The sequence below is a fragment of the Macaca mulatta genome, chromosome 1, assembly GCF_049350105.2.
Source record: "Macaca mulatta isolate MMU2019108-1 chromosome 1, T2T-MMU8v2.0, whole genome shotgun sequence".
Taxonomy (NCBI): domain Eukaryota; kingdom Metazoa; phylum Chordata; class Mammalia; order Primates; family Cercopithecidae; genus Macaca; species Macaca mulatta.
The window spans coordinates 108,958,741-108,975,680 of NC_133406.1; the positions used below are offsets into that span (position 1 = coordinate 108,958,741).

At 48.3% G+C, this 16,940-nt stretch overlaps 1 protein-coding gene across 2 annotated transcripts in view; it reads right to left on the minus strand.

Moving 5' to 3' along the window:
* Nucleotides 1–5,285, minus strand: part of KIRREL1 (kirre like nephrin family adhesion molecule 1) — a 109,100-nt gene extending 103,815 nt beyond the window's left edge. The window contains exon 1 of one of the 2 annotated variants that reach the window (XM_015112606.3): nt 4,840–5,285. In XM_015112606.3, coding sequence (XP_014968092.2) covers nt 4,840–4,891 — 52 coding nt within the window. In that variant the 5' untranslated portion in view covers nt 4,892–5,285. The remainder of the gene's footprint in view (nt 1–4,839) is intronic. The other variant, XM_001116954.5, reaches the window with a different exon arrangement.
* Between the last annotated feature and the right edge of the window lie 11,655 nt (nt 5,286–16,940).

The window sequence follows — 16,940 nt, forward strand, 5'->3', positions numbered from 1 at the left end:
TCATGGACCTGTAAGGCTGTGTTTAATATTAGAAACAAACCTTTTTATTTGCCAAGCCCTTGAAAAAATCTAGTCATTTACTAGATTTATCATATCATCAAAGAAAAACAATTTAACACCAAAAAATGTAGGGCAGAATCTCAGAATAAAGGATTGTTTTTTCAAATTCGAATGAGTTTACCTTTATGAAAAACTCACTCCCTTTTCTTCCTAGTTCTCATTCTGCTATGGACCAGGAAAATCCCTGTCCCAGCCCAGCATCAGTCTCTGCTGGCATATAGGATCTGGCAAAGGAGAAGGGTGCAGGCTGTGGCATCAGCTGGTTCCTACAACTACCAATAATATACTTAATGTATCTAAACCTCAGTTTCTTGGCCAGGTACAGTGGCTCACACCTATAGTCCCAGCACTTTGAGAGGTCGAGGTGGAAGGAGCGCTTGAGCCCTGGAGTTTGAGACTAGCTTGTGCAACCTAGCAAGACCCATCTCTCCAAAAGAAAAAAAAAATTAGCCAGGTGTGTGTGGTCCTAGCTACTTAGGAGGCTGAGGTAGGAGGATAGCTTGAGCCTAGGAAGAGGTTGCAGTGAGCCATAATCACACCACTGCACCCTAGCCTGGGCGGCAGAGCAAGACCCTATCTAAAAATAAATAAATAAATCTCAGTTTCTCATGCGTGAAATGGGGACAATTCACAAAGCCAATCTCAGTGGGCCATAGAATAGATTAAATTAGATAATGCATATGAAGTAGTTAACACAGGGTTCAATAAATGATCCATATTGTTTCCAGACTCTGAAATGCTGCCACCTCGGGGCTAGTGTCCCTCCTCATTTCACACAAGAGTTCTGGTTCCTTCTCATTCAAATGCCATCCTCCTCCACTTTTGCTCTCTCTCCTCAAATCCCTTCCCCTCAAATCCCTTCCCCAGATCTTTTCTGAGGTCTCCAAGGAGGGGGTCAGTTTCCCCTTCTGGGTCTGCCACAACACAGTTCTTTCCATGAGAGATACAAAGATGGCGCTTACTTAAGCCCAGGACCAAGAATCTGGGCAGCTGGGGCTAGAAAACACACACACACACACACACACACACACACCACAAAGAATCATAAGGAGAAGAAAAGGAAGCGCAGACAACTCGGTTGCCTATCTATCTATGTCTCACCTCAAAGTCAAGATAGCAAGCATTTACTGAGCACTTCTCACTGTGCCAGACACAGTTCCATGTACTTTACGTGGATTAACATATTCAAGTGCCACCACAACCCTATGAGGTATTACTTCTATCCTCACTTCTGGAAGAGCATGCTGAGGCACAGAGAAGGTACATGACTTGTTCAAGCTTACGACTACCAAATGGTGGAGGTGGGAGCTGGATGCGAGTCTGTGATTTAATCGCCATTGAATGCTGCCTCTTTCCAGCACTGCAGCACGCTCATCAAATCAATCAATTGATCAAATATTTAAGGGGCACTTACCACATGCTTAGCACTGTGCCAGAAACTATAGAATAAAAGAAATTAAGACTTAGTCCCTGCAGGGATGTAAAGAGGTCCTAGAGGAGTAAGGGGGGCAGAGGTGGGGCTTCCTCCTCCCATCTCACTGGAGCACCAAAGGCAGAGCCAGAACAACCAACCACTCACCTGTGGGAAGGAGCAGAGGCGAGAAGGCCTGGGTGCTGCCGCCTCCTCCTCCTCCTGAGCGGGTGCTCTGGGGCCCAGGGCTGAGGCACTGAGTACTTGGTTCACACCCTCCCTTTGGGTGTAAGTGAGTAGATGGCAGAAAGTGGAGTCCAGTCAAGGTCAAGGAGAGGAACCCAGTGTCCTGGTTTCTGCCGTGTCTCCCCTGACTCTTCCCCAACCTCAGTGCCCTGCTCTGGGCAGAAATGGAATATCTGAAGTGTGTATATGTGTCTATGTGTGTATGTGTAGCACCGGGAGGGGAGAGCCCAGCTACTCTCCAGACCTGCTGTTCTCTGCCAGGATTCAGCTGTACTCAGGGAGTTGAATCCTGGGAATTTAGGAGGCCCTCGGGCCTCTTCCCTTTACCCTTTACTCCCCTCAAAAGCTGTGGCAGGAATTCCAGGGGGAGCTCTGGGGGCTGGATGGGCTTATTTTTCTCCTGCCCCCACATCCATCCCCCCTCTGGAGGCAGCTCCCGCCCCGAGCCGGCCTGTCATCCCACATTGCTCTGATTAGCTATAATCTTTCTTTTTCAATTTCTCCTCCCCGAGACTAGGGAGCGAGAAAATCTCCCAGAAAATGAATAAATATTTCAATTTTCGGCGCAATCAGTCTGTGGAGCCGGCGCATGATGGAAACGGGGGGAAGGATAATGGTTTTCATTTAGATAAGATACAGAAAATTATTTAGTGAAAAATGAAAATTGATGAAGCCCATTGAAATTCTTTAAAATGCGATTTTTATTTCTCAGCCTAGGCTGTATCTCCCCTTCCCCTCTCCTCTCTGCTCCCCTCAATTCTATGGCTTCCTGCTGACACCTACTCCCCCACCCCCATTTCCCCACCATCATCCCTCCTCCCTCTTGTAGCGCCCCCCTCCGTTTCTTCTCTCCGTGCCCCAGTCCCTGACCTAGAACTCCTTTCTGAGGATGGAGGCTAAGGAAAGGGGGTCCTGCCAAGCACTCCACCTCCACGTGTGTCCCAGTCTCCCCAGACCCCTTCTCCTTCCCTCTCTGCCTCCTCCCCAGTCCCTTGCCAAGCTTCCCCCAACACTCACTAGTGATTTCCCCTCCCCTCCTGTCTCGTCTCTCCCTTTCTTTTCTCTGGTATCCTCTCCCCCCACCCCAGATACTTTCACCAGGTCCTGCTTTCACCCCTGTTGGAGCCGAGAAGTGGGAGCTCAGCATTCCCTAGCCACTCACTCCTTTCCAAAGAGAGAAAGGCACACAGCACACACTTCTTTCTGTCTCCAATTCAATCCACATGTCTCTCCTATTTGCTAACTGCTGCTTTTGTTCCTTAACACTCATTTGTATCCACGTTGCTGACACGTAAGGCTGTAAGAAAGGGGCAGACATAAGCTTGCCCCCAACATAGACCAATACTGACCCAGGGGCCCCCTCCACCACCACCATGACCCCCCTCCACCACCACCATGGCCTACCCCCTTCCTCCCCGACGCCAACAGCCTGGCTGAACAGTCAACTTAAGTCATCTTCCCAACTTTCTGCCAAGTGGCTGGCCTGGCCTGCCAACCCCAGGGCCAGGCCTCCTCCTTTCCCTTAGCACCACCTCCCACTCTTGGCTCACACCACAGATGTGTGCCCTTCCTATATCATAGTGTGTGCTGGGGGGCGGGCATGGGTGCCCTGTGCAGAGAGATGAATCAAGACTGGCCCCACCAACTCAGCCAGGCTTTGCCTTCGGAGCTGGGAAGAGACCTGGCAAGGAGAGGAAAGGTCCAGCGTAACACCCCACCTACAAATGCAGGAAGGGAACACAGAGCAGGGCAATCATGCCTGAGGCTGTTCTACCCAGATCCATTCCCAGACACCCCCTAAAAGAGACCACCTCCTCCATCTGCAGTCTGTACATCTCCATAGGTGTCTGCCCATATGAATGTCTGTTCAAGTTTCTTTGTTTGCTAGAGGGTTGGTTTCCGTGCGAGCGTGTGTCCTGTCCTTGTAAACGCCTGCATACATGTACTGTGTATACTTGTAATGTTCGGGTGGATGAATGCGTGAGTGTGTGCCGATCTGGGGGAGGAATCTGTCTTCCTCAGATGTCTCAGTGTCTTTGTGTATATGTGTCTGTCTCAGTGTGGAGGATGTTTGTGGGGATGTCTCCGTCTCAGTAGGTGAGTAGTCTGTCTCAGTGTCTGTGAATGTTTTACCGTGTTTGTGTGTCAATTTCTGTGTGTCAGCTCCATTTTTGGGGAGGGAGGGAGTTCAGCAGGATTCAGTCTTCCTTAGAGTCAGACCTGGCAGGCAAGAACCAACTCCCACAGACCCCAGTCCCTGCTGCAGTCTGGACCCTTGGTTCCCTCAGCCCTCTTCCCTCCCCCAACCCCAGCCCTGCCCAGGATACACTGACATCCTCATCTCTCTCAACCACCTCCCTCATCTCCCAGCCTCTCCCCTGCCAGTTCCAAATAAGCCCCAGACAGCAACACTTTCCTGAGCCCAAGTAGAGTGTCAGCCCCCTCCCCCCACCGCCTCCGCCCCCGCTCCCGTGAGTTCCCCCCACTGTATCAAGCGGGCCTGAAGCTGTATTTGGAACTCCACTGTCCACCCAGAGCCTCCGCGGGCAGGGGTTCCAAATCCCCACTAGAGGCGCCGAGACACCCCTCCCTTCCTCTAGAGGGGGCAGCCCCAGGCAGTCTGGAGTCGTGGTTCAGACTCAGACCCCCGAGGGGCTGGGCTGGAGTAGGGGGAATCCCCTTAGCAACATCTTCGGGAGGTGGGACTCAGCTTTTCGCTCACCCCCTAGCCCGAAATTCGAAATTCCAGCCTTCCCCTTAGCCTGGACTCAAGCGTCCGGAACCCCGGCCTCAGAGGACGAGGGACTGTAGGGCTGCGAGAGAAAGCGTTCGGTTCCCGGTTTCACTCGGACCTCCAGCCCTCGCGGCCCCAATGCTTGGTTCTCCCGCGCAGCCAGAGGAAACAAGTTGGGCAAATCAACGGCAAACTCATTCTCCCCAGACCCCGTTACTCAGCGCCCCCTCCCCCAGGGCTCTGAGCCCGGACCGAGCCCCCGCCTCGTGGCGTCCGGACCCAGGGACTGGCCGCGGGCCGCCGGGCACCCCAGCACTCCCCTAGCAGGGAGCAGTGCCCTGGCCCCGGGGGGAAGCCGAGCGTCCGGGGGCGGGCTGGGGGCCCTTACCTTGGGAGAAAGTATCGGAGAGAGTGAGGATCCAGACGAGGAGGCTCAGCATGCTGTCCGCCCGCCGTGCGCCCGCCCGCGGCTGGGGCCCGGAGTTGGCGAGCGAGCCAGAGGAGCGGGCTGGGGAGGAGGGGAGCCCTGGAGCCCGCCCCCCGCCCGCCCGCGCCCGCCCCTGCACACACACGCGCGCGCGCACACACTCACGCGCACAAACTCACTTCCCTGCCCTCCGATTCTCTTTATCTCTCTTTCCTCCCCGTCCTTTTTCTCGTTCTGGTCGCCCACCCCGTTTAATTATTTCTCCTCTCAAGCTTTATCTCTCTGGGTCTCTTTCGGTCTTTGCTCCCCCATTCTCTCCCCTTCTCTTCCTTCCCTCTCTCCCTCCCTGCCTCCCTGCCTGCCTCTCTCCCTCCCTCCCTCCGCCTGACGTCTACTCTCCCTCCGACGGCACCTCCCTCCACGAGCCCTCCCCCTGCCCCCGCCTCCCCCAACGCGCGGGCACACATGCACACCCCTCGCTGGAACTGAGATGGAAGGAGAGCAAAGAGAGAAAGGAATTGAGGGCAAAGGCAAAAGGGGGTGAAAAACGTGACCGTCGTGGGTTCTGGGGCAGGCACAACAGGACCCCTGGCCACCCCACCCCTTCCCATTTATAGACGCAATCTTGGTCGCAGGCTATGGAACTAAGCAGTGAAGGAGGAACATGGGCTGAGGGACATCAGCCTCTAGCTCAGAGGATGTGATGGGGGCGGGGGGAGAGAGAGAGAGAGAGTGTGTGTGTGTGTGTGTTTCCGTGTGTGTGTCTAGGAGTGGGGTGGGGGGCAGGGAGTTAAATAAACATAAAGACCTTTCTTTTTAAATTCCACACCCAAAGCCTAACCCCTAGATTCCCCAAATTAAGAATTCTCAATTGACTAATGAATGCTTGGAGAGGGGAGAGGCATGCATGCCTCTCCCCACCTACAAAAGCCCGAGCTGGTGAATGGGAGCTGTCTCTTTGACCTGCCTTGGCTTCACCCAGTCAAGGTCTAGCACGGCTAGGCGTTGGAGGACTTAACGGCCTGGAAGAGGCACAGTTGACTCCTTTCTTTGTTCATCTTAGCCTCCCACCCACCCCGAAGGAGAAGGTAGCCAACTGGATGGCTTTGAAGGGCCAAGGCTTGGCCTCACCTCCCTGAATGCAAGCCAGAGGAGAAGACAGCCACCAGAGGATCTCTAAGCACTCTGGAGTTTGAGATCTTTTAGGGTAGGGACATGGAGGAACTAGGAAGGGAGGGAATTCCTGAGAAGCGTGAGAGCATTCAGGAGGGATCTCCGCTTTCTTAAGGGCCCAGTTTGGCAACCAGTTCCTCCTCTCATCCGTGACCAGATACTTCTGCTCACAGGGTGGCTGGGGGCGCCTAGAGGTCTAGACCCTGGGGATGAACAGAGGAGTTGCAGGAATTGCACAATTTTACGATAATGTGTTGGTCCAAAGAGGTCTCCACTTCTTTCCTCTCAGATCCCAGATCTCCTGGGTATCTAACACTCCCCGCCAAGATTTCTTAATTTCTGACCCTGAAAGTAGGTGCGTGGCTCTCTGGTGCCCTCTGTTGATGTGTAGCAGCCACAGCTCCTCTTTCCTCCGCAGATCCTAACATCAGTCTGTGGTCCAGACACATCCACACACAACTAGAGGACAGAGAAAGGCAGGAAAACACCCGAGTTCATATGCGGAAGCCCCATATGCACAGACCCAGAGAATTCTTCATATGTTCCAAAACACAGGCAAACACAGTTTAAGAATAGAGCCATACCTTGACCAGAGAAATAGGACTGCAATCCCGAACGTACACAGATAGACACCAACACACAGACACATAGGGCTTTTCATTTGTTCATTCATTAATCATACATTCCACAGATATTTCTTCAGTTCCAGACTGATATTTTCCAGTCACCATTCTAGGCTTTGGGGAGACAATAATGAAAAAAAAAAGGACAAAGTCCTTCATTAATGTTCCATTCTGGAGGAAAGTGAGAGGCAGTAGAAAAAATATTAAATACACTAGGTTATGGTAAATGCTATGGGAGACAAATAAAGCAGGATAAAAGATTAGGGAGAGGGAGAGAAGGAGGAATGACTGTTCTTACAGGTAGTCAAAGAAAGCTGTTCTGCTAAAGCCACATTTGGGCACAGACCTGAAGGAACTGAGGGTTCCTAGAAACAGAGGAGCCAAGTTTCTCTAGCTCACTAAGAGCCAAAACAACAATCTGGCCTGTCTCCTCTGGTCCTTTAGCTTCCCTTTTCTCTCCCCCTTTCCTTTAATTCCAAATCCTCACCAGCTCAGTCCATAGCAAACTCACGTCTCTAGAATCTCTTCCACATAAGTCATCCAGCATCCCAGATCTCAGAGCTTAAGACCCCATAGACCTCATCCGCAGCTAGTGGTCCTCAACACCAGTTGTGCACAGCATCTCCTGAGGGCCTTTAATTTTATTATTAGTATTCTTTAACTTTTTGAGTTGGTGTTTAGATCTGTCACCTGGGCTGGAGTGCCATGGCATGATCTCAGCTCACTGTAAACTCCACCTCCCAGGTTCAAGAGATTCTCCTGCCTCAGCCTCCCAAGTAGCTGAGATTACAGGTGTGTGTCACCATGCCTGGCTAGTTTTTGCATTTTTAGTAGAGACAGCGTTTTGCCATCTTGGCCAGGCTGGTCTCGAACTCCTGACCGCAGGTGATCCACCCGCCTCGGCCTCCCAAAGTGCTGGGGTTACAGGCATGAGCCACCATGCCCTGCCCTGAGGGCTTTTTTAAAACACCAGTGCCATTCCCTCATCCCTAAAGATTAATCGTTCTGGGGTGAAGTTCAAGCATCAGTATTTTTAGACATAGCCCCAGGTGATTCTAGTAGACAGCCAAAGTAGAGAGCTGCTAAACGAAGCAAACGCCTGCTTTCCAGACATTGCCTTCAGCAAGCCTGCACACCACACAAGTGTCCTGCCCTCTTATATCCACTAGCATTTCTTCTGCTTATTGCCAATCTTGTATCACCCTCCCCTCCTGGGGCAACCCCAATTAAGCTGCCCCAACTTTGCTCCATCCTCATCTCTTTAACACTAATGCTCACAATTTGGTCTAGTCAAATTAACTGAGTCTCTTAGAATCTAATAACATAACTCATCAAACTGTAGACATCCTGGGACTGAGTCCCTAGTATCAGTCAGATGATCTAAAGATAAAGCTTGTGTCTTTTCCATCAGACTGGACATATCTTCCTAGGACAGGATATCTGCCTCTCCTATCAAACTTGGGGATTCTTGTGGGGCAAGGCACATGCATGTCACACCATTCTGGAACTCCCTGAGGGCAGAGCAAAAGCTGGGTAAGCCTTTCCCTATCAGAGAGGTACCTGGCAGAGTAGTTGACAGCAAAGCACATGGGCCCTGAAACCAGACAGGGATTCAAATCTAGGTTCTTCCCCTTCCTTTCTGTGTGACCTTAGACATTTTGTGTGGCTAACCTCTCTAGCTCTTGTTTCTTTGATATGAAAACAGGGATAATAATAGTACTTATGTTATGGAGTAGTTGTGAGGATTGAGTTCATATCCATACAGCCCTTAGAACAATACTAGGCATACAGCATATGCTCAGTAAATGCTAGCTGTGATTATTTTTCAGTTTTGGAGCTTTCCCAAACAGAGATCTTTTGAATCTTCCTCCTGTGGATTTGTCTTCATCCTCATGCACAGAGCCCTGCCCCCAACAGAAGCAGGCAGGCGCGGAGGCGGAGGAAGTAATCCCTAAGGATGCTACTTCACCTGGAAAAAAGGAGAGAAACAGCCAAAGGTTATATATGGAGTTAAGAGAAATATTAATAATTTTTGAGCACAAAAGCACAAAGATCAAGAGGTCAGGGAGTGAGCAGGAAGGCAATTTATGACCATCAGCAGGAGAAGCCACCTTGAGAGACGGAAATGTATTCTTTGTCTCAACGAGGGCTAAGAACAGCAGAACAATTCTATAAATTGTCCTTTTTCCCCCTAGAGAGGTGGAGTATTGTGTCCCTGCTGCTTACCAGAGACAGAGGAGAGAAAGGGTGAGATCCTTATTCTCAGCTGGGAAAATAATCCTGACCCTAAAAGAAACCTCGAGTCCCAAGGGTAAGGGATCACCAGAGGTCACCTTGTCTCTTCCCTGCTGCAGACTATAGCCCAGAGAAGTGACAGTGAGAGATGTACCCCTTTTTCAGAAGTCCTCCCAGCAAAGGGGGCTCTTCATCCCTTCTCCACTTTTGTATCTCCCAGCCCAGGTAACTGCGTAAGTCCTTCCAGATATTCAGCCTTGAGATTTCCTGCTGCTATACCAGTTTATTTCTCTTGTGCTCCTTTTCCTTAAGATGCCCAGCTTTTGAGACGTACAAGAAAAAGGGCAGGGGTAAGGGACTGCCATATGGCAGTGAAAAAAGTCTCCAATCTGCACTGTGAGGGGAGAGTGGGGCAAGAGGAAAGACAGCATCAGTCAAAGTGCCCCAGACCTCTCCTTAGTGGCCAGGGGGCCCTGAGCCTGGGTCCAGCTAGGCTGGCCTCTCTGTAAAGAGTATCTGGTCCTGTAAAAAAAGTGAAGAAGAATTCTGGGCCTGGGGACTGGCGTTTCCTCATCTCAGTTTTGCCACCTATGCTTGGTATCTTGCCAAGGAACAGGGATCTCAGTGGTTGAAATGATAGTTGTTCGCCCTCTCTGACATCTGTGCAGAGCGAAGAAGATATTCCAAGGAGGCCCAGATCCCTGATACATTAAGATATGAGGATGCCAGTAAGACGTGCAACAGAGACTAGGCACCGGGGACAGCAGTGAGGTTAAGTGGCCATCTTAGGCCTCCTATAGAAGGGGAAGGTGGTAGACGAAGGAGGTCAGGCTGCATGGATGGGGCATGGGTGTCAGAGGACACTTAAGAAGCAGTGCTGCTATTGAACAAGAAAGACTAGACGCTAGCCACCATAAAGGACTGTCTACTGAGAAGTATCCAAAATATTTAGGGAGAAATGTTTTGGATGGGTTGAAGCTGCTCAGAGGCAGGGACTTAGAAAGAATGACCTTGGCAAAGATAGGCTCCCAGTGTATATATATACCATGTGCCAGCATTGCCTGCGAATGACTGGGATCCATTCCACACCACCCATTTTCAGCCCTTCCCTTTCCATTGCTTCATATGCCAGCTCCAGTATGGCAGGGGAAGTGTTGGGGGGAGGGCAATTTGTACTAAATGAACCAGTTATCTCTTATTAGGTTTAATGAATATCTCATTGCCTGAATCACGGGGATTGGAAGATCCCTGCTTCCAATGAGTAGCCTGGTTGAGGAGACCTGTTCAGAAAAAAGGAGAAGAGTGTTAGCGTTCAGCAACTCAGGCAGAGGCCTTGAGATGGGGAGTGGGTATGTTGGGGGGGGGGGGAAGGGCAGTGGGAAATAGACTTTTTGGAAAAAATGGAGACAGTAATAATGAATTAATAACTCATATGGGAAGCTGCACAACTAGAGACAGCATGAAGTCCATTCCCCTTAGAGGTGGCAAAATGGTCTGTCAGAGGTCACAAGGGAAGGCACAGTAGACCTGGGACTAGAACCCAGGCCACTCAGGTTAGGATTCACCTATGTTTCTCACTAACTCCATCTTTCCCACCCCTGTACCCCAGTCTCATTCCAAATGCCTTTTTTCAGCAAAGACACTCCTGATACCTAAATGGCTCTGACCATTATGTGACTCTAGTCTTCTGTAAGAGTCTGGAAAGCAGAGAATCGAGTGAGCAGGAAGCAAGGGACACTGAGGAAAAGGGAGAAGTCTCTCATCTTCCTTTGGCTCTCGGTTTTAGTTTTCTTGGATTCTGTCCCCAAGCCCAGAGTTTCTTGGCCTTTAACATTCCTCAGTGCTTCCTTGAAGACCTAAAACCACCCACACATTGGATCCATTTAGTATCAGAACTGGTTTAGAGGGTTATGTTTTATGTTTTCATCCAAGCTAGAAATGAGATTGAGTTTGCAGCTAGGATTATGGCCTGAAGTTCTATTAAGGACACTGAACATCATGGCAGTTGAAGAGTGAAATTAAATAAGGTTCATATGAGTGGAAATATAAGGGCTAAGCTTACTTAACCCTAACTATAAGAGAGCCCGTTAACTTAAAGCACAACTCTTAACAATGTCACTCCAACCCGTATAACCCCCTGGTAGAGGTTTGCTAAGGGTTTTGGTTGAGATTAATTAAGTAATTAGTCCATTCACCCATTCATTCATCTATTCATCCCACAAACATGTATTAAAAGCTCACTCTATGCCAGGCACTGGGAGAAGCACTTGGGATATAAAGAAGAATGAAGCACACCCCCTTGTTGTCCAAAACCTCGTCCTCTAGTGGGAAAGACAGACAGATAATTACAACAGAGTTGGGAAGTGCAGATAGAAAAATGCCTGTGTTTTTTAGTGCAAAACAGGAGTCACTCAACTCAGCTTGCAGGCATCAAGAAAAGTTTCCTAGAAATGGAGATTCAGGATCTTTAGTCAGAGTCTGAGTGTGGCTTTAGATTAGATGGCTCCCCTCTCTGGGCTCAGTTTCCTGCTAACTCTGATGCCCCCATGGTACTGTAATATTATTTGTCTCTAATATTGAGTTACGAGATATTCCCTGGGGATGCTTTTTAGTGGGTTCCATCAGGGCCCATAGGGCATTCTGCAAATTCTCTGTGTTTGAGAACTACTTCTGGAAACTTTCGGCTCATTTCCTCTCAAGGAACCAGAGCCAAGATTCTTCCCCAGGTCCAGAGTTGGGGAGCAATTTTCTGACTCCTACTCCTTTCACCTGACTTGGTGCCTTCCTACCTGTGACAGCCAAGCTCCAGGACGGTGGAACTCCTCTCTACTTCCACTGGCTTTCCGGCTTCTGTGCCAGGGAACAGGCCTCATGCTACCTGCCAGGCAGGGTCTGGCTGCTGGCTCAGATGGCATTTCCTAAATGGACAGATGGAGAATGTTGGTTTAATATCTCTCCAGTGCTTCTATTCCAGCCTCCAAGACACAGCCAGCAAACAGGACCTGGTACCAAGTCCTCTCTTCCAGGTATTGGCACTTTCCCCTTTTCTACTAGCCCTTAGCCATGAGCCTCAATGCTTCCCACATCCATAGGTCTTCCTCATGCAAAGCCCTAGTCTAGGATTTGGGAATAGATCCAGAGGAAAGCTAATTCAGAGGAAAATGTTGTCCCCCAAGTAAAAAACAAAACAGAACAACAACAAACCCTGGCCACTCCTTCAGCAGTCCTCTTTCGAGAATGACACCAACCTCCATTCTATTGTTCAGACCAGACATCTGCGAGTACATACTCTCTTCATCCCCATTCACATTCAAACAGTCTCCAAATCCTGTGGATTGGCTTTCCCAGGTAGTGGCCTATTTGCTTCCATCTTCATTGCCACCACCCTGCTCCATGTGTATTATCTCTTGCCTCAACACCAGCAAGGCCTTTCTGCATGAGCCCAAGCCTAATAATTTTTCTCAAGCTCAAATTTGACCACATGACTCCACTCTTTAAAACTCACCGGGGCTCTCATTGCCCTTAGGATCAGATACAGCAACTTCCCGTTGGTTCCTAGAGCCTGCCTGGAGTAAGTTTGCCTTCCCTCCCAACCCCACTGCTCTCCACTCCCCTTCTTATCCTTTATACTCCAACTCCACCAGGCTTCACTAAGTTTTAGGGACTGGCCATATTTCTCTCATTGTTTGGGGTCTTGGCACATGGGGTTCCCTTGCCTGCAATGTTCTTTTCCTCCCAGGGCTCTACCCCAACCTCGCCCCCTAAGCTAAGTGCTACTCATCCCTGAGACCTCACACTAAATGCCACTTCTCCATGGAAGCCTCTCTAATTCCTCCAGACAGCTAGATCACCTTGTTATTGCCTTCAATAACCTTCTATTTCCACTAGTAACATTCATCTCCCTTCTAACTAAGTATTCAGTGTCTGTTTCCCATGCTAGATCATAAGCCCTGTGCAGGTAGAGCCTGTACTGTTGTTGTTCACAGTTGTTACCAGAGTGCCTGGCAAAAAGGGAGATATTTCTGATTCTGAGTTCCACAAAGGATTTCCTGGAGTAGAGAGGAGGCTGAGCTCCATTTCAGAGTACAAAGCCTGGGGGCTAGCAATTGAACTGCAGGAGAATATTCTCAACTAAGCAGGCACTTGATAAGTCCAGGAAATCATCCTTCCAAGGAGCTGGGAGAAGACAAACAGAAGTGGCATAAAAGTTTATCTTCTGTTGTTCAGGATGAGTATGTGTGGGGGAGACACTTATTACCTCGAATGTGCCAAGAAAAAAATCCCAGGGAACAGTGAACAAAGCTATAAATACAGCCGAGCGTCGGGTGACATCACCTGAGCACAGTGCGGCGATTTATGGCCAAGTCACACGGCCCTAAAGTGTATTTATAACGGTGTAACTCACTAGTACTTCTCCCTGCCTGCCTGCCCTCCCTCATTTCCCTGTTCAGTGGTGGCCACATTCCTTGTTCTTCTGATGAAACAGGATGGCTGGGCCAGGCACTTGCTCTGGGGGTACTTGGCTACTCTGAAAAGTGGAGCCGTCTCTCCAAAATATGTACTCAACAACGTGCAATGGCTCTTTGCTTTTTGGAGAATTCTGAACATTTAAGCTGCACATTCAAGGCACGCAAACCCTCTGGCCTTAACTTACCTTCTAGCTTCATGGACAGCTTTGTTACCTTCCAGTTTTCTTCACGTATGTCACAGGGATCCTAATCTCCAACCTATTAGTTCTTCTCTAAAGTCTTCAGGTTTTTACCCCCTTACTTCTTTGCTCATGCTTTCCCCTTTACATGATGTATTTTTCTATCATAATCTCCGGTCAAAACTCCTCCTTCAAGGCCCAACCCAGACACAACATTTTCCCCGAGCTGTCTGATATGAGGACATGCCTTTTAGCTCTCTCTTTCCAAAGCCGCTGACTCTCCACTCCTGGAGGCCACCTGTTCACTATTATAGTCATGTATTTACATAGCTTGTTTCCTCCTCAAACTTTGAAAACCTTCCCCCACATATCTTAGTTCCTCCCTGAGGGTTTGCTCAGTACCTCTCATGTGGAGGAAGCTCAGGGCACACTTTTTCAACCAAATATCTGTCCCTCCTGCCAACCCAGTCCTCCTTGAGCATCTCCAGCATGTCTGGCACTATGCTGAACACGCTATGGGCACTATTTTCAATCTTCATAATGACGAGATAGGAATTATCATTCCCACTTCCATATAGGGGAATTGCGGCAGAGAGAGGCTAAGCAGCTTGCCCAAAGGCACACAGTATGCGAATGTGACCACAGGATGCTCACCCAGTTTGTCAAACTCCACCATGTTTCTTCTATTCCTGGAGACCTTGGGCTGTGTGTTCGACAGCCTAATTTCTATCCAATATCCCAGGGTTTGTATTCTCTTCTCAAAGACACTGCACACAGCCGGCTGAGAGCCTGCCTCTTCACAGAGAGTTCCAATGTGACTTGCTCAGGCACTGGGGTTATCAAAGTGGAGTTTTTGAAGAAGCTTTTCAGAGAATGGCTGCTATGAAAAAGGCAGCCTGGGCCCTGTCTATACTCTGGGGGCCTTCTCCTCCCTTGCTTCATTTACATGGGGAAAAGAAAGCTCAGAGTCAGCTCAGAGAGAGATAAACACTCACCTGCCAGCCGCTCGCTCCTCACAACATGGGCTCTCCTCTTCAGTCTCCACTCCTCTGCTCCTGGATTTTCTCAGGTGATTTTACCACTACCTCTGTTTAGAGTCTAAATGGAGAGAGAAGCAAGGTGGACTGAGAGTCTCCTTCTCACAAACACATCACCAAGTGCTCAGCTCATGGAGAGCGTGGCCTGGAAATCTCCCAAGGTGGATGGGGTAGGTGTAGGGAGAGTTCAGCTAGGCTGGTCCCTGAGTCAGGATCTCTTAACAAGCTGAGGTTGGGCAGTGGGGACAGAGAGCAGCGGGGGAAGCAAGTCAAAGGAAGTTAGAAAAATTATGTCTCTACAATTCAGCTTGAACTAAGTCACCGCCAACACGTGGCTTAAAGCACTCAATAAAATCCAAAATACTTACCAAGCAAAGTGATTTTGTTGAGAAATTGCTATTAATACTATTAATAATTATTTTCTATTATTGCTCATAATTGAAAAGTGACTAAAAATAATGCTGCATGCTAGAGGGGTTCTCTTTCACTGTATCTCCTCACATAGGCCACTTGTCATCCCAAATTTGGCTGTAGAACACAGCGCATCCACTTTACACACAAAATGTGAAGCGAAGAACGTTTGCCTTTGTCTCTCTTTCTTGATACTTTATTCTTCAACCATGAGAATTCTCCTACAGTTCTAAACTTCCCCTGGTGAATGCATTCATACTAAAATGTAAGGGACTCCGTATCCTGCCTCCTCTCATACCCCTACCAAAGCATATTTTAAAAGAGAGCTAGCATTGGCACAATGCTGTAACCAAGGGAATACATTCCTGACAGTGTAATTATAGACCCCCTTATACTTGATAAGGAGGCATTTCGGAGGGATACTAGAGAGACCTTCTCCAGCCCCTGAAATTGTGGAGTCTACAGCTGGAGGCAGACTTATCGTAAAGGTAATGAAGCTCACTTGTCTAGGGCCCTCCTAAGGCCCTGGGAGGCGCCCTGTCGGTATGTTCATGTGGTTCTGCATAGAATATGCAAGCGTAAGATATCGTAACTACAATTCATTAAGTCTGATGTCTCTTTCCATTATAATTTTCTCTCTGCCCCACCTCCCCTCAAATTAGGTGGTAAAGGAGCCATGGGTGTTTTGGGGGTCTGCCTAAGTGGAAATTGAGTTGAAAATACATTGAAGTTTTTCTTTTTCTTTTTCTTTTTTTTTTTTTTCTTGAGACAGAGTTTTGCTCTTCTTGCCCAGGCTGGAGTGCAATGGCGCGATCTTGGCTCACCGCAACCTTCGCCTCCCGGATTCAAGCAATTCTTCTGTAGCTGGGATTCTCCAAGCAATTCTCCAAGTAGCTAGGATTACAGGCATGTGCCACCATGCCTGGCTACTTTTTGTATTTTTACTAGAGACGGGGTTTCACCATGTTGGCCAGGCTGGTCTTGAACTCCTGACCTCAAGTGATCCACCCATCTCGGCCTCCCAAAATGCTGGCTTGAGCCACTTCACCCAGCCTACAAAAGAAAGCTATGCAAATATTTTTCATAATAGAGCTGTAAGATTTCAGGACAGTTCAGGCTTTCTTATGTAGTAACTAATCTTAAATACTTGTTATAAAGGATAATAGCCAGTTTGTCCTAGATGTAGCAGTCTATCATGAAGTTTATGAACATTATTTTTATCAAACCACCAAGAAATTTAGAACCTACATTTCAGTTTGTTTAAAGGGGTATGTGATGTGGTCCACGATCACCGGCATGTCTAGTTGTTGCTAACTTCTGGTATAGGATTGGCTTCTAGGAATATTCCTACAGCCATTGAGCTGACAGATTCAGGTATCATCATGACATATAGATTCAGAACCTGAGGGTCATGGTGGCAAGAACATGTCCTCTAATGCCTGAACCTGGAAGTAGTATTTGAACTATATGGAGCCAGAAGCCAGTCCGTGGAAAATTCTCCTGATCACGAAACATGTAACATTGCAAACAGTGGATTGAGTTCTCACTGGTGCTTTATCAAAATGGAAGTTTTCCCTGTCAGGAATATGTTTAACAAGGTGGGATATACAATTATAAACATACCATACAAAAGTGTTTCCCATTGATTTTTATATGAAATTGTTAGATAGAAATTATTCTGACATTAAGAAGTGAATTGTAAAACATAAAACTCAGATTATCCTCAAAGAGATACTGCAGTAAGAGGAAAAGACAGATTTCTAATAAGATCTTGGATTATTTAATAATTCAATTAATGAGGAAGAGTAATTCATAGGAATACATTGCAAAAAGTTCTAAATTTCTTGGTGATTTGATAAAAATAAAGTTCATAAAGTTCATAATAGACCACTGCATCTAGGACTAACTGGCTATTATCCTTTATAACAAGTATTT